The sequence below is a fragment of the Sminthopsis crassicaudata genome, chromosome 3, assembly GCF_048593235.1.
Source record: "Sminthopsis crassicaudata isolate SCR6 chromosome 3, ASM4859323v1, whole genome shotgun sequence".
NCBI lineage: Eukaryota > Metazoa > Chordata > Mammalia > Dasyuromorphia > Dasyuridae > Sminthopsis > Sminthopsis crassicaudata.
Genome location: NC_133619.1, coordinates 301055249 through 301070558, shown reverse-complemented (window position 1 = coordinate 301070558; position 15310 = coordinate 301055249). Strand labels below are relative to the sequence as shown.

General features: G+C 35.0%; 1 protein-coding gene across 6 annotated transcripts in view; it reads right to left on the bottom strand.

Moving 5' to 3' along the window:
- Nucleotides 1-15310, bottom strand: part of ST3GAL6 (ST3 beta-galactoside alpha-2,3-sialyltransferase 6) — a 93897-nt gene that overhangs the window by 4047 nt on the left and 74540 nt on the right. For 5 of the 6 annotated variants that reach the window (XM_074300993.1, XM_074300997.1, XM_074300995.1 and 2 more), the window contains 5 exons: nucleotides 10846-10941; nucleotides 8101-8287; nucleotides 7855-7992; nucleotides 3618-3770; nucleotides 860-1729 (listed from right to left, as the gene is read on the bottom strand). In XM_074300993.1, coding sequence (XP_074157094.1) covers nucleotides 1643-1729; nucleotides 3618-3770; nucleotides 7855-7992; nucleotides 8101-8287; nucleotides 10846-10941 — 661 coding nt within the window. In that variant the 3' untranslated portion in view covers nucleotides 860-1642. Of the gene's footprint in view, nucleotides 1-859; nucleotides 1730-3617; nucleotides 3771-7854; nucleotides 7993-8100; nucleotides 8288-10845; nucleotides 10942-15310 lie in introns of those variants that run through there. The other variant, XM_074300996.1, reaches the window with a different exon arrangement.

Below are 15310 nucleotides of genomic sequence, written 5' to 3'. Positions count from 1 at the left end.
ATTTAAATTCAGTAGGAATTCTCAAATTTAAGTTCTGAATTTATTCTGTAAATCAATGGAAAGTCATTGAAGGGTTTTGGAGTAGCAAGTAAACAACAAAAAAGCAGTGCTTAAGGAAGAGTGATTGCTATGGACTACAGTGACCAGGAGGTAGTTGTTTTAGGGGGGGGAAAAAGGTACAAGAAAGTATGGTAGTGAAAATGAATGAATAGTGGCTAAGGGGAAGAATGTGAAAGTGAAAAATTATGTAAGAGGTCCAGAAACCTCAAGAGAGGTAAATAATGTAAATTATTAGATTAACCTTCATTTATTGCAGCCATTTTAGGGGATACTGAGATAGATCAATTAGGATGTTAAAAGCTGTAGGTCTTTTTTTACAGATTCACTTTTAATGTACAGGATAAAGCTGGGAGAATCCTAAAAATCACACAGCCAAAGAAAGAAAGGGTTTGATGGTCCACAGCTAACTCTCAAATTATGGCCAAGTTATCATCGAAACTAGTTCAGGATGGATTTAACTAGTTTGTCCATGGGTCAGGGCAGCTCAGTGATGCAGATAAAAGCCAAGGGTTTTAATAGGAAGGGCTAAAGGTTTTATTTGAGTGCATTTAATGGGTTTCCTATCAACAATATCATCAGTAGTGAGGAACCAGATAGGCCAAGAAGTCCACTTGAAGGTAGCTTGGGTCTTGAAGTTTATGGCATGGAATGTTTCAAGCAAAGACTCTTAAGACATCAGTTAGGAGGGAAAAAAAAAATTGTCTAGATTAGAGACAACCTGTTGCAAGAGAGGCAATCCCCCAAAGTGTCTATAGGATGGCTTTTACAACATTTTTAAGAAAAAAAGAACTGTACTCAGTTTTTATTCAAGTATTTTTCATTCAAGTATTTTTATAATTTACATTTACAATTTTGAAAACTTAATTTCTATTTCATTCTAAAGACCTACACTACAAAATGAAATTAACTTCTCCAGATGCAGAAATGCACTATGTGATGACCTTCCATGATCAAGTTTGGCTTGGAGGAGAAAAATTATAATAGAGATTAAACAGATAACTGGACAAAAGTTAAGGCTATTCAGGCCAAAACACAGCTCACTGAGTCAAAGATACAAAGGTTGCAATTAAATTGAAGTTTCCAGATGATTTAGATAAAAATTTATAATTTCATAAACATAAAACTTTCTTTCCTTTGCTCTGACTATATTCAGGCCCATCTTATCTTGGATTAATTCTACTTAGGTAGTCTTAACTTTCAGAACATAATTTTCATTTGATTTGGGCTGTTTAAATAGAATAGTTGGGCCACCCAGTTTTCCTGATCCTTACAAATTTATAGACTTCTTCCAGATGAAAATTGAGGGGTTCTTTCATTTTAAAAATTGAATTTTCAGGATAGTCTACATTTGTCCTGATATCTTAACTGTAATTTTCATAATTAAATATATTCACAGAATGCAATTTCTGTTAAATCTAGACCAGCAGACAATAACAGACTCAGTCTTTGAACGTTTCCTAAGTTATACAAAAATTGAAAAACATGCTTTACAGAAGTAGCTTGATATTTTAAAAAATAAACTCAAAATTTATAAAAAAATAAAATACTGATGAAATATTAATCTCTTTAGAGTCTTTTAAGGTCAATCTTTTGTCAAGTTAATAACGAAGTTTTTTTCTATGATGTTCTTTAAGAATATCTGTTCTGCAGTAATGTTGTGGTATTCATTCTAAAGACAAAGAAAGAAAAAAAAATAAAATTATAAATTGTTGCCTTTCAAATCAAAAATTTTACATGTCTGCCAGAATACAAGGGAAGGTCTAAAAGTAAACCTCTGCCTCAGTCTCTAATGTTTATATCAAAAAATAATAAAAAGTTATACTTTTTCTAAAAGGATATACATCTTTTTTTTTTTTTTTTTATTTTTACTCGATTATTTTCATTTCATCTTTAAACTCACCTTTTTAATTCAGTCCATGGATAAAATTAATTATTTAATTTGGTCAGGACTTAACTTAGTTTGCCTAAGGAACCATAAGGTGGTATAGTAGTTAGAGCACTACGTCTGGAATCAGGAAGACTCCTTTTCCTGAGCAGACACTCCTAGCTGTGTAATTCTGTTTGTCTCAGTTTTCTCATCTGTAAAATGAGCTGGAGAAGGAAATGACCATCCACTCCAGTATCTCTGCCAAGAAAACTCCAAATGGGGTCAGGGAAGAGTCAGACACGACTGAAAAAACTAGTTAACAATAACCTGGTCAAATGGCTCCCTTAAAAAAAATTTGTCCAGGCTGAAAAAAAGAGTGAAGAATTTTAATAGAAATGGAAAAAAGCATTACATCCTCAAGATTTATAACAGATCTTAGAACTAATCTAACCCCATCCATTCCCATCTCATTTTATAGAGAAAGAACTGTGACCAGAGAAATTAACTTGTTCTAGATCACATAAATAATAATTACTCACCATTTGAACTCAAAGCCTCTAGCCCCAAATTTACTGTGCTATGCTCCTTCAAGTCATGTTGGAGACTGTCAACATAAACTTTTAGTCATTTCTTTTTATGGACTGGGCATTATGCTAAGCATTGAGGATATTAAGATATTTACTAAGCTTACATTTTAATGGGGGAGACAAAATATAAACAACCTCATATATACAAGATATAGAGGGGCACATTTCTGAGATTACTTCCCATTTAAATATATTTTTGTTGTTAAGGGTTAAGTGTCTTGCCCAGGATTATACAATTAGTAGGTGTGAGGCCTGATTTGATCTCATAAAAATGAATCACTGCAGTATTATTTTAGAAATAGACAAAAACATATCTGGATAAGATAGTAAGCCAAATTCAAATGGCTGACAGATCTTTTGTTTCTAAATCCAATGTTTTTGTCTGTTTGTTTTTAAAATAGTATTGCACACAATAATAACCAGCATCAAAGGTTAATCCAGTCATTTCCATCATGACTCTATTTGGGGTTTTCCTGAATATTGGTAAGGTCTGCCATTTCCTACTCCAATTCATTTTACAGATGAGGAAACTGAGGCAAAAATAGGCTTTCATACAGCTACTAAATATCCGAGGCTAGGTGAACCTTGCAAGATGAGTTTTCTTGATCCAGACCTAGCACTTTATCCACAGTTCTAAAACTAAGTAGGCAGATCTCCACAAAATAAGGTTACTTACTCTCTGGCTTTTAGAGAGTTTTGGAAATGACATGAAGGGCATCTATACTGGACTCAGCTAAAGTGTAGCTTTTTTGGTTCAGCCCTTGAGACTGATGTTGATAATGTTAGAGCTCCTGTTATCTCATGCTACAGAACAACAAATTAAATTGGCAGAAGAATTAAGTTTGGACAGATTTCAGCTTTTAGAATGTGACTTTTGACTCAAGAATTTCTGAATAGTAAGGCTGTCCTAGTCTACAGAGCTGGTAATAAACTTGTAACATCATAACCTTGAGATTACTGTGTAAAGGAAATTCCAGAGCTTTGAAAATACATAATCCAAGGCTTAGAAAATGCAGCCTAATGGCATGCAAAGATCTGCTCTCACTAACCACATTTCTCTCTCCTAATCCATGTCCCAAGAGGACTGGGCATGTCTTCCTTACCTTGCTCATGAAGGACATAGTTGTATTTCCATAATAGTGCAAAGGGCCATCTTTATCAGTAAAATTGTACTTAAAACCTGCTAAGTGAACTTCGTGGCATATATAAAATGCCAGTGTGATGGCGATGATTCCCGTTGTTGGGTGTTTGGGTTTCTAAAAGCAATGAGAACAGAAAAGGCTTGTAACTTTCAAGGAAAGTCTATAACAGTAGCATTCTATTGTAGAAGAATCTTATTGTCAACAACAAAAAATTTGCCACAAAGGAATTAAATACATCCTAAATAATTAAGGGCACTACATATAATTTATTATATTCACCTAGAAGAATTCAAATCCCATAGAACTAATTTCCAAACTATTTTAGGATACATTTCTGGGCTAGAGAAATACCACGGATCTGTGTAACCCTATGTTGATAGTAATGAATAGGTAATTAGCAAATTAATTATTTAACATTGTGTTCCTAAAATAGTTTATCTAGTTTATGAAAATACTTTTCATTTGCAAAACCTGTGAATATGCATTGCAATATACAAAACTTGTGAAATTTAAAACCACATTTTTACAATTCAAAGAAATTTTAAATGTTACTGCTTTGATAAATTATTAAGGAGAACTAACACTCTACACTAGTTCTGCAAACATATTGGATTTCCAGAGAAGACTCTACAGCCAAAACAATTTGAAAGGCAGAATGTGACAATCATCGCCTATCAAAAAAAAAAAAAAGTTACCAGTATCACATACAATTTGCTCATTTTGTAGAGAAATGTCCTTTTAATTTAAATTTCAGAAAATTTCTCCAACAGATCCTGTATGAAGAGACATACTCTTGCAAAGTTTATTTTACATTTCAGTATTTATAAGTCACTTCTCTGTCATGGTATTCAAAGGTGAATACAATATAGGAAGATGTTTTTGTTAAGTATTATATACTTCCTCTTTTGCAATGAATCAAGGAGTTTTTCTGTTAATGTGCCATACTAATGACCTAAGAGAATTCTGGTTGCTTCTGTTATTTTAGAAGGATCTCTAGTAATACTACTTAAGGACGCTTACTTATATATGACAGGAAAATTTTCTTATCTCAAAAGCTATGACTCTAGCACTAAAACTTATTTATTAACTAAACAATTATTAGCATGATCAGATTTTTTTTGATGATGCATTCTAATCAGTGATAAATATAAACTGATCCACTATTTCCCTTTGTATATTTTTACTTATTTACAAATTGTATAAATATGCTATTGTATGTATTGGAAAACTTAACACAGAAATACAAATTTAAAAAGAATGAGACAAAGATGAATTGATATTTGATCCTAGGCTTAATAGGGGACTGAAGATGTTCACTAATAGGAGCATAATGTAGTCAGATCGGCACTTTGGGAAATCATCATGGCAGCTAAATTACTATACTAGTACAGGTGATGAGGGTCTGGATTAAGGTATGGTAGCTATGTTAGTGGACAGAACAGGAGTGATGAGAGAAATGGCAAGTTGTGTTCACTGATTAGATATGTAAGGGAGGGAGGTAAGTATGTGGACCAAAATGATGCAAACCTAGGTGACTAGAAAGATGATGGTAAGAAATAGGGAAGCTGAGAAGAGGCACACATTTAGTAATTAATTCTTTCTCCTCGAGTATTACTTACAAATAGGCATCCCAAATTACAGAGTGGAAATGTTTTATAAACACTTAATTGTAAATAGCTAAGTTTCAAAATGTCTAAGTTTTTTTTTTTCCCCTTTACCAGAATACAGATTAAAAAAGCAAACAATATGGAAGCAATAAGACCTGTGGTGGATATTTCAAGTCATCCATGCCTTCTCATCCTATCTCAAACAATATGAAAAGGAGAATGTAGGTTGTTTTTTTTGTTGTTGTTGTTGTTTTTTTCATCACTCCATCACTGTTCCAGAGGCAAAACCTGGTTACCTAGTGGAAGTAGGGAACTAGTGGAGTGTGTGTAGAGTAGGCTCCTGTTAGAACATAAAGTTACTTGTGATTGTGTTAAAGCAAATCCCATGGTGGCTATCACAGGGAGGCTGTGATGCGACCCATCGTCCTAAATGACCATCCTCCACTGAATGATCGCATATCTTTTGGAGTCAAGGTCACAGCCCCCACTTCTGGAAACCGGAAACAGTGTAGTATAAAGTTAAGTTCAATATTAGATGCCTCTTCTTTGCTTCTTAGCAAATGTGTATACATACAAAAAAGGTGCATATAACATAAAATAATATGTTATGTACATGTTTCCAGTCACTTAAGAGCTCTTGCTGGAGAGGCTTCAGGGATTGTTATGTTGGGGATGAGGAAGATGTATGTGACAATGAAACGCCATTTGATGGATTCCTTATTCTTGCTAATTAAGTTCACTTCTTCTGTCTGCTGAAGTGGTATCAGAAGACTTTAAAATCCAGCATCCTTGGGCAAAACTTTTGTTCACCCCACACTGTTGATAATACAACAATAAGGTTTTAGAGATGGGAGAGAGACATTAGGGACCATCTGGTCAAAGTTATTCAAATTACAGAGAAAAAGTTGAAGCCTAGGGTTCAAATCTAAGTCTTCTTATTGATTCCATATCCATTTATTTAAGCTATACCATAATAGACAACAGAATCTATATTTCAAGTCGGTAGCACTGTCCATGTTTGTTGAAGCCTAATTTAGTTCAATAAGGGAAGAGAGAAATCAATAAAAAATCCTTCAGTGAGCTGGTAAGACAGACCACCTAGTCAGCAACTTATCTTTTGCCATTAAGATGCCATAATCAATAAGCATTTTAATTTTTAAACTGTTAGCCTGAATTAGAGTTAACATCTTTAATTAACCTTAATTGTATGTAGCTGAGTTTTAAATAGTCTTTTTTTTCTCCTTACCAGACCACAGATGAACAAAAAAAAAAGCAAACCATATGGATGTTTATTTTGCTGATACTTTGACAAATGAATCTGGATAAGATACAGTCAATAAGAGATTTTAAAGTAGACCTCAATCTTTAAAGATTGTTTTGATCACTATTTCTAAAGCAATTTTATGTAACACTATTCACAACAATAAGAATAATGATAATGACAATAATGTTTATATAGCACCTACTAAATGCCAAAACCTTTTAAAATATTATTTTATTCAATCCTCACAATAAGTTAGGATATTGGTGCTTTTAATATCCCCATTTTGCAGTTCAAAAAACTGAAGCAAACAAGGGTTTAAGTGACTTGCCCAGAATCAAAGAGCTAATAAATGTCTGAGGCAATATGCAAACTCAGTTTTTCTTGATTCCAGGCCCAGTGCTCTCTTTATTGAGTTGCCTATGAGAATATGAGAGGCAGAGTAGTGGGGGAAGATAGGGCACCAGATTTTGATTCCAGAAGACTTGGATTCAAATCATACTTCTGACTTGTCTACCAGCTTGTTCTGCCCCTTAAAATACCTGTGTTTCAGTTTCCCCATCTGCAAAAATGAAGGGGCTGGGTCAGATATGTTTCCTTTTAGATCTATGAACCTAAGACTCATGAATATGGTTCTGGGCAACTCTAAAAGTTTCAGCTCTCTCTGTTCTCCTGATTTAGCTTAATCTATAACAATTAGGACAAAAGATAAAATAAAAAAGAAGGAAAAAATATATCAGTTACATGAGAATAGATTATGCAGTCCATACTTATTTCAAAACTTCAAAAGATCCATCACTTTATCAACATGGGCATTCCTTCCGTTCATCTAGATTGTCTATACCCTTCCCCCAAGAATAAGCAGCTTTTGTAAGGTGCCATAAGCTCCTCAGAAGTAACCCCCGAGTGCCAACCATTAGTTAGACACTTCACCATTTCTTAGCTAGTCTTGGATTAGCTCTTCCTTAGCTAAGAAGCACACAGCCCATTTCCAGTCTATAATCAAAGCTTCTTCAGATTTTGTCGTGCAGGCCCAAAGTCTGCCTTTGAGAATGCTGACTAGGGGGGGAGGGAGGGGTGTCAAGGTGGGACTTCGTTATCTGTGCACACACATTCATTTATATTACATATATATATATATATATATATATATATATATATATATATATATATATATATATATACACACACACACACACACACATACATACATATCTGTGCATATATTTCTATACATATATCCTTTTGCACAAAGCCCTTCTTTTATCCCTAAAAATAAAAAATATCTTGATTTTGAAGTTATTAAAACAATAAGTGAAAAAGCCCATACCTCCTTTTTGGGAAAAGTAGTAGGAAAATGAAGCATGTTGAAAGCAGCTATTCTTGTAATAATAGGATCTAGGATTCTGATTTTTTCAGGTTTATAGATTAGATTTAAAGCTGGTTTCTTCCAAAAATGATTAACCTTCTAAAACAAAGAGAGCAAAATAATTTAAACTGGCCTTCAAAAACATTGTTTAAAAAAATAAATTGTTTTCAAAAATAATAATTTTTTTAAAAATTGAGACCAACTTACTGGTGTGATGCCACTAAGCAATTCCCATAGCCACTTCAAGTCATGAAGTTTGAAGACTGCAAGAATAGCAACAGAATCAGGATCACTGTCCGCTGGGTTTGTGAAAACAGATTCTGGATAAAAAATCCGGAAAGTAGTTTTTGTCCCAACATCCTCTTCGTGTCCTCTGACAGGCCCATCATTTATTCTGTGGGGGAAATTCAATGTCTTTGAGAACTATTCTTGACCTTTACCACATCATGAAGTAATTTCAAAATGACAGGATCTTTACAAAACTACAAGGACAGCTAGGTGGCGCAGTGGATAGAGCAACAGCCCTGAAGTCAGGAGAACCTGAGTTCAAATCTGGTCTCAGACACATAACACATTCCAGTTATGTGACCCTGGGCAAGTCACTTAATCCCAATGGCCTCAGCAAAAAAAAAAAAAAAAAAAAAAAAAAAAAAATTACAGGCAAGCCAGCCTGGATCTTCCCCCACTTCTCAAGCTAAAAAACAATCTTTCATTTCTTGAATAATGTCTTGGGAAGTCCCTTAATTGTTTTCCACAGGAAAGTAATTATCTCTGTGACTCCCAAAGCCAATCTAACCTGCTGAATGTGACTAATGATTGATACTTCCTTATAGAAGGTTGGGATGTACATTTTCAGACATTTAATTTTCAAATTGATACTGAGCCTACTTATTGAGGATCAAGCTCTAAATATAGAAAATTTTGTCTGAAATGTTCAAATAGGGTTTGAATATTTTCATTTCTCTAAAAAGTGATCTAAAGGGCCAGGAGAGATTACTACTCATGTGCTTAAAAGGTGATATGACAAAAGAGTACTGGCTGTGGGGTCAGATCAAATCTCACCTTTATGGTTTATGATTAGGGCTCAGTTTCCTTGGTCAGTCAGTGTAAAAACACTGATTAAGCACCCACTATGTGCCAAGCAGTCCTAAGGGTTGAAGATTCAAAGAAAGATAAAAGATAGTTCCAGTGTAATTGGGGAAACAACAGGCAAATAATTGTGTAAAAACAAGTTTGTTGTTTTTTGGTCTTTTTTTTCAGTCATGTTCAACTCTTTGTGACCCTATTTGGGGTTTTCTTGGCAAAGACTGGGGCAGTTTGCCATTTCCTTTCCTAGCTCATTTTACAGATGAGGAAATTGAGGCAAACAGGGTTAAGTGACTTGCCTGGGATTATACAGCTAGTATGTGTCTTTTCTGGATTTGAATTCAGATCTTCCAGACTACATGTCTATCCATTGCACTACTAGCTATTTCCTTCCTCCTTCCCCCCCTCCAAAAAAAAAAAAAAAAGCAAACAAAAAGCCTATATAAAGAAGAAGGAAGACATTAAATTTAATAAGCAAGATCAGGAAAAGCTTGTAGAATTTAAGATTTTAATTGGGACTTGAGAGAAGATGAAGGGGAAGGGCATTCCAGATATGCTTGGAAAAATGCTTGGAGTGCTATAATGGATGCTATAAAACAAGATGTTGGGCTAGCTCACTTATGAAGTCCTGGGCTCTAGCTCTATAATCCATGGTTCCTTTCTTTATGATTTGTAGAAAATCATAACCACAAAGAAAGGTTATACTTGAAAGGGCTTTAAAAAGGTCATCCATTCAGCTCTTTCCCACTTACTAATAGAGCTCTTATCAACCACCCCATGGTCCACCATTCTTCCCTTTCCATCCTAAAACATGCATACTTTCCCCTACAAGAATGCATAATCTATGTGGGTACATGGATTGAACTAGTGTTTGGCTCCTTTTGGATTTGTTTTCAAACTTAACTATCTATGAGCATAGAACATAAGTGTTCCCCATCCCTTTTTTTAAGGAGAGAGGAAAACCAGCCTTAGGTGGGACGATGGATCTAATGTTGGATGTGGAGTCAGAAAGACCTAACCATTCTTTGAAAACAAATCCAAAAGGAGCCAAACACTAGTTCAATGCAACAGGTATATTGTTTTGTTTAGGTATAAATTGAATTTTGATAAATCTACAGTCATTAACTTTACATTTGGAAACACTTAAATCTTGGAAACCCCTACCCAGTTATTTTAGCCGATGCTTCCAACATCACATGTAAATTGAATGTGTTTAATTGGGAAGAATTTACTTATAAAATGTATTTAGATAGAGTAAACCTTAATTGATCCAAATGCTTAGTAAATTAGTATTTCCAATTAATATGACTATGATTTTATGAGGATCTTTTTCTATCCTTGTTGCTGAAAAACTTTACATAGCCTTAAAATCTGAAATACCTAATAGCCAAAAAGCAGTTTGCCTCAAACAACAATAACAACAATAAAAACCCTGCTATTTCATTAATCCTCAAATTATACATTATAGCATTTTGCCAAATGAATATTTCTAATGAAATCTGACATTTTAAAGATAAATAAATATAAATATTGCACAAAAAATGTCTAAATTAAATACTTTAACCCCTACATGGGAATGGGGAGATTGAATAATATTATTTAAAATTTCTTTTACACATAATTTGTTATACCCATAGAAAGAGTCTCACTGTACAAAAATGAATAACAATAATTTAGTGAAGGTGGAAGATAACTTACATTTTAGAAATTACCAAAATTGTAAGTATTACAGCAAATCTTTGGGAGACCAATGAATGGGAAGCAGTTAGTATTTAAAATGTAAAGATCACTATTTATGGGAATATGCAAGTGATGAACTGTACTTTTCTTAAGCATTATGAAACAGAACAGAAAAAAAGTATTTACCTTATTATTACATCATAGGAGTCGATTTTTTTCCCCAATGTCTTATTCTTTAAAACTGCACCATTACCAACAACAACACATTTTTTACAGGGCACTCTAGATATAATAGAAAGCAACAGATTAGATACCTAAAGATTCCTTTATTGAATTATGCATAACCTATGCAAGGAATTATTCATTTTTTTAAAGACCCAAAGCAAATTTTCAATAATAATACATTTAGAAATAGGAAACTGATGTCATCTGGGATATGCCCCGGAAAGATGTTAGCAGGAAGTGGTTACCCAAGGAACAAATATATTCTGTGTTGATGGAGAAGACAAAGATGTGTTTATTTTAGAAACCATGTGAATAAAACACAGCCACAAACATATACATATACACTACCCATACAGGCCTAAGATGAGATGTGGATCTGGCTGCATAAATATTGGCTCTTAGCATTCCTCAGTCTAGGTTTGTTGTTCAGTCATGTCCAACTCTTGGTGACCTCATTTGGTGTTTTCTTGGCAGAGATATTGGAGTAGGTTACCAAATTTTTTTTTCCCTCCAGTTCATTTTGCAGATGAGAAAACTGAGACAGAATTAAGTGATGTACCCAGGGTCTCTGCTAAGAAGTATCAAAGGCCAGATTTGAAGCCAGGAAGATGGGTATCCTTGATTCCAGGCCCAGCACTCTATCCCACCTGTCCTCTATCTAAGTTAGTTTCAGTGATACTAAATGGAATCTTTTACAGAAGTAAAAAAAAAGTAGCTATGTGATACTTCTGAGTATCACTTGGAGTCAATTTATCAACTATACTTTTACTCATCATCTAGGAAGTCACCAGAAAGTTGGAATTACATTATCTCTCTCACAGGGAGGAGGCTCACAGTACTGGGCTTTGGAATCAAGCAAAGATCAGCTGCTGTCATTATGAAGAAGTTACTGGACTTGGCTCTCAGTGGGAAAGACTAGTCATAAATTTGTGACCTAAGGTTTGAAAGAAGCTGATTAAAAATATTCATATAAGTGTGTGTGATACTAGAGGCTTCAGATGTTTCTGTGAATTACATTTGCTCATCAATTATAGACATTTATTGTGAAAGAACCAGGATTAGAAGTCCAGATATGAAGGCTATAGAGATTTTAGAATTCTAGTTGACCTCTTACTTTACAAAAAAGGAAATCATGCCTCAGAAGACTTAAGTGACAAGTTTACACAGAGATGGCGGGAGAGAAAGGGAGAGGAAAGGAGAAAGGAGAGAAGAGAAAGGGGGAGGGGGGAAAAGAAAAGAAGGAAGAGGAGAAAAGGGAAGAAGAAGAAGGGAAATGAGACAGAAGAGAAGAAGGGGATAAAAGAAAAGAAGGGGTGGGGAGAAGGATCAAAGACAGAAAACATTCATACCAAGTCCTTTGGCAAGTTCCATCACTCATTCCATTCAACGATGCTATTTTTTCTTGAAACAGGACATTATTTAAGGTTTTGAATATCTATATGTACTCCTGACAGTGAAAACAGTCCACAGAAAGACTTGCAAAGTTAGATTCAGAAACTTTTTGTTCCTATTCCCAACAGCCAAAAGACTTGGAGGTGTTACACACATACACACACATATATTTATGTGTGTGTGTCTATATATAATTATATTTGTGAGATAATATATATATATATATATTATTTTTGAAATTATATACATATGTATGTATATAATCTCACAAATATCATAAATCTTTCAAATGACCTTTAAAATAATGATCACAATTTCTAAATCTGGCCTAACTTGCAGAAGCTACAAAATCAAAATAAACTCAGCTTTTTTTTTTTGCAGGAAAAGGCTAACAGTTGTAAATACTTTGACAGTGGTTTGATGGAGAGTTCTAAGCTCCAAATATAACTAAGTTTATCACATGCTGTTTCTGCATTTATTCATCATTTGCTTATGTATAGCTTATAAAATCTTTTTAAGTGGGAGGAAAGGAAGTATACTAGATTATGAAGCGCCCAGTGCTTACAATCTAATAGGAGAGGCAACATGAAAATAAATCTATACAAAACAAGCTATCACAGGATAAATAAGAAATAATTAAAGAGGGAAAGTAGTGAAATTAAGAAGGTTTAGGGAAGGCTTTCAATAGAAAGGGGTATTTTGGTTGGGATTTATGGGATGGGGAGTCAGAATTCAGAGCGGAAAAGGGGAGAGTATTCCACAGGCAGAGATGGCCAGAGAAAACGCCCTGAGCCCAGATGGAACATCTTATTTGTGGAAGATCCAAGAATACCACTAGATGGAAGAGAATATGATGGGGAGGAAAGTACAAGATTGCTGAAAAGGTAGGAAGAAGGGAGCTAGATTAGGAAGGACACAAATGCCAAACAGAGAATTTTGTATCGGATTAGGAAGACAATATGATGCCACTAACATTTATCGAGTGGCTTGGTGATATGACTAAAACTGCATGTTAGGAGAAATCACTTTAATAACTAAAATAGAGGATGGATTGGAGAGGGAAGAGACTTGAGGGAGCCAGAATGACCAGCAGGTGACTGCAGTAATCGAGGCCTGAGGTGATATAGACCTGCACTAGAGTAGAGACAGTGTCAGAAGAGAGAAAGGGGTTGTATTCAAGAGATGTTGAAATCAACAGGCTTACCTAACATCTCTCAAATGGGCTAAGATGACCAAAAAAAATGATAAATGTTGGAGGGGATAAGGGAAAACTGGGATACTAATGCACTGTTTATGGAGTTGTGAAATGACCCAGACATTCTGGAGAGCAATCTGGAACTATGCCCAAAGGGCTATCAAACTCTACATATACATATCCTTTGATCCAGCAGTGCCATTACTGGGTCTGTATCCCAAGAAAATCATAAAGGGAAAAGGACCCACATGTACAAAAATGTTTATAGCAGCTCTTTTTATGATGGCAAAGCACTGGAAAAGGAGTAGATGCTTATCAGTTGCGGAATGGTTGAACAAGTTGTGGTACATGGAGGTAATGGAATATTATTGTTCTACAAAAAAAAAAAAAAGAACAAGTTTATTATAAATAAACCTGGAAAGACTTGCACAAAATGATGTTCAGTGAAACAAGCAGAACCACTATGCACAGTAACAGTGAAAATGTGCGGTGATCAACTGTGAAAGACTTGGTTCTTCTCAGTGGTTCAATGATCCAAAACAATCCAAATAGGCTTTGGACAGAAAATGCCATCTGCATCCAGAAAAAGATAGAAAGAGACTGAAAATAAATCCACCCATGTTTTAATCACTTCTTTTTTCTGTTTGTTTGTTTTTTTAATTTCTCCCATGGTTTTTCCCTTTTGATTTTTCTCTCCCAACATGATTCATAAAGCAATGTATGTTAAAAATAAATTTTTTAAAAAGAAAAAAAATCAATATGTTTTATTTAACAACTTAGATGTGGGAGGTGAAATGGCGAGGAGTCAAAGATAACTACTAGGTTATGAGCCTGAGGGATTGGGAGAATGGTCAGTTGTCTATTACAGGAATAGAGAGGGCAGGAGGGGGGTGGTTTAAGGGAACAGACAATAAGTTCTGTTTTGGGCACATTGTATTTAAGATAAATACTGTAATCCAGATTGAAATTTTTGAGGGGTAATTGGAGATGCGAGAGACTGGAGGTCAGCAAACAGTATGGACCAGGAAAAATAGATTTGAAAATCATGGCCATAGAGATGGTAATTAAACCCATATAAATTGATTAACTATCAAGGACAGAACCCAGAGGGATACCTATGATTAGAATGCATGATCTGGAGGCTGTCCCAGTAAAGGAGCAAGTAAGAAAGGGGGGGGAGGAGAAGCAGGAGAGAGACTGATTTCTTGAAAACCTAGAGAATAGGGTATAAAGGAGAGATCAGTGGATAGTGTCAAGCTTCAGAGAGGTCAAGCAGAATGAAGGGCAAGAAAAGGGCACTGGATTTGGCAACCAAGATGATCATGGGTAATTCTGGAGAGAACAGTTTTGGTGGCATGATGAATGGCAAGCTGGATTGTAAGGGGTTAAAAAGCTAGTAAGAAGAAAGACAGTGAAAGTACCTATCTATTATAGAGGAAGTCTTATTTGGAAGACAGGAACAAAGAGGAACAAAGGGGCATAAGAGAGACAGGATGATACTTAGCAGAAATAGAAGGATAAAAGGATCCTTTTTTTTTTTTTCCTCCAGGATAGGGGAGACATGAGTATATTTGTAAGTCCTAATTAATGAGCCAGGAGAAATTAAAAATAAAAGAAATAGCAGAGATGACAGAGGGCAATCTGTTGGTGAACAAGGGATAGAATGGGATACTTGAAGAAATAGGGTTTAGCCTTGGCAAGGAATAATGCCACTTCATTATGTGAGATGGGGGAAGGAAGAGAAGGCAGAAGGTATCTGAATGATAGGAGATGAAGAAAAGGGGAGAGAAGAAACTGCTCAAGAGCAAATAGCTTCCCCCCCCCCTGTAAAACACGGGG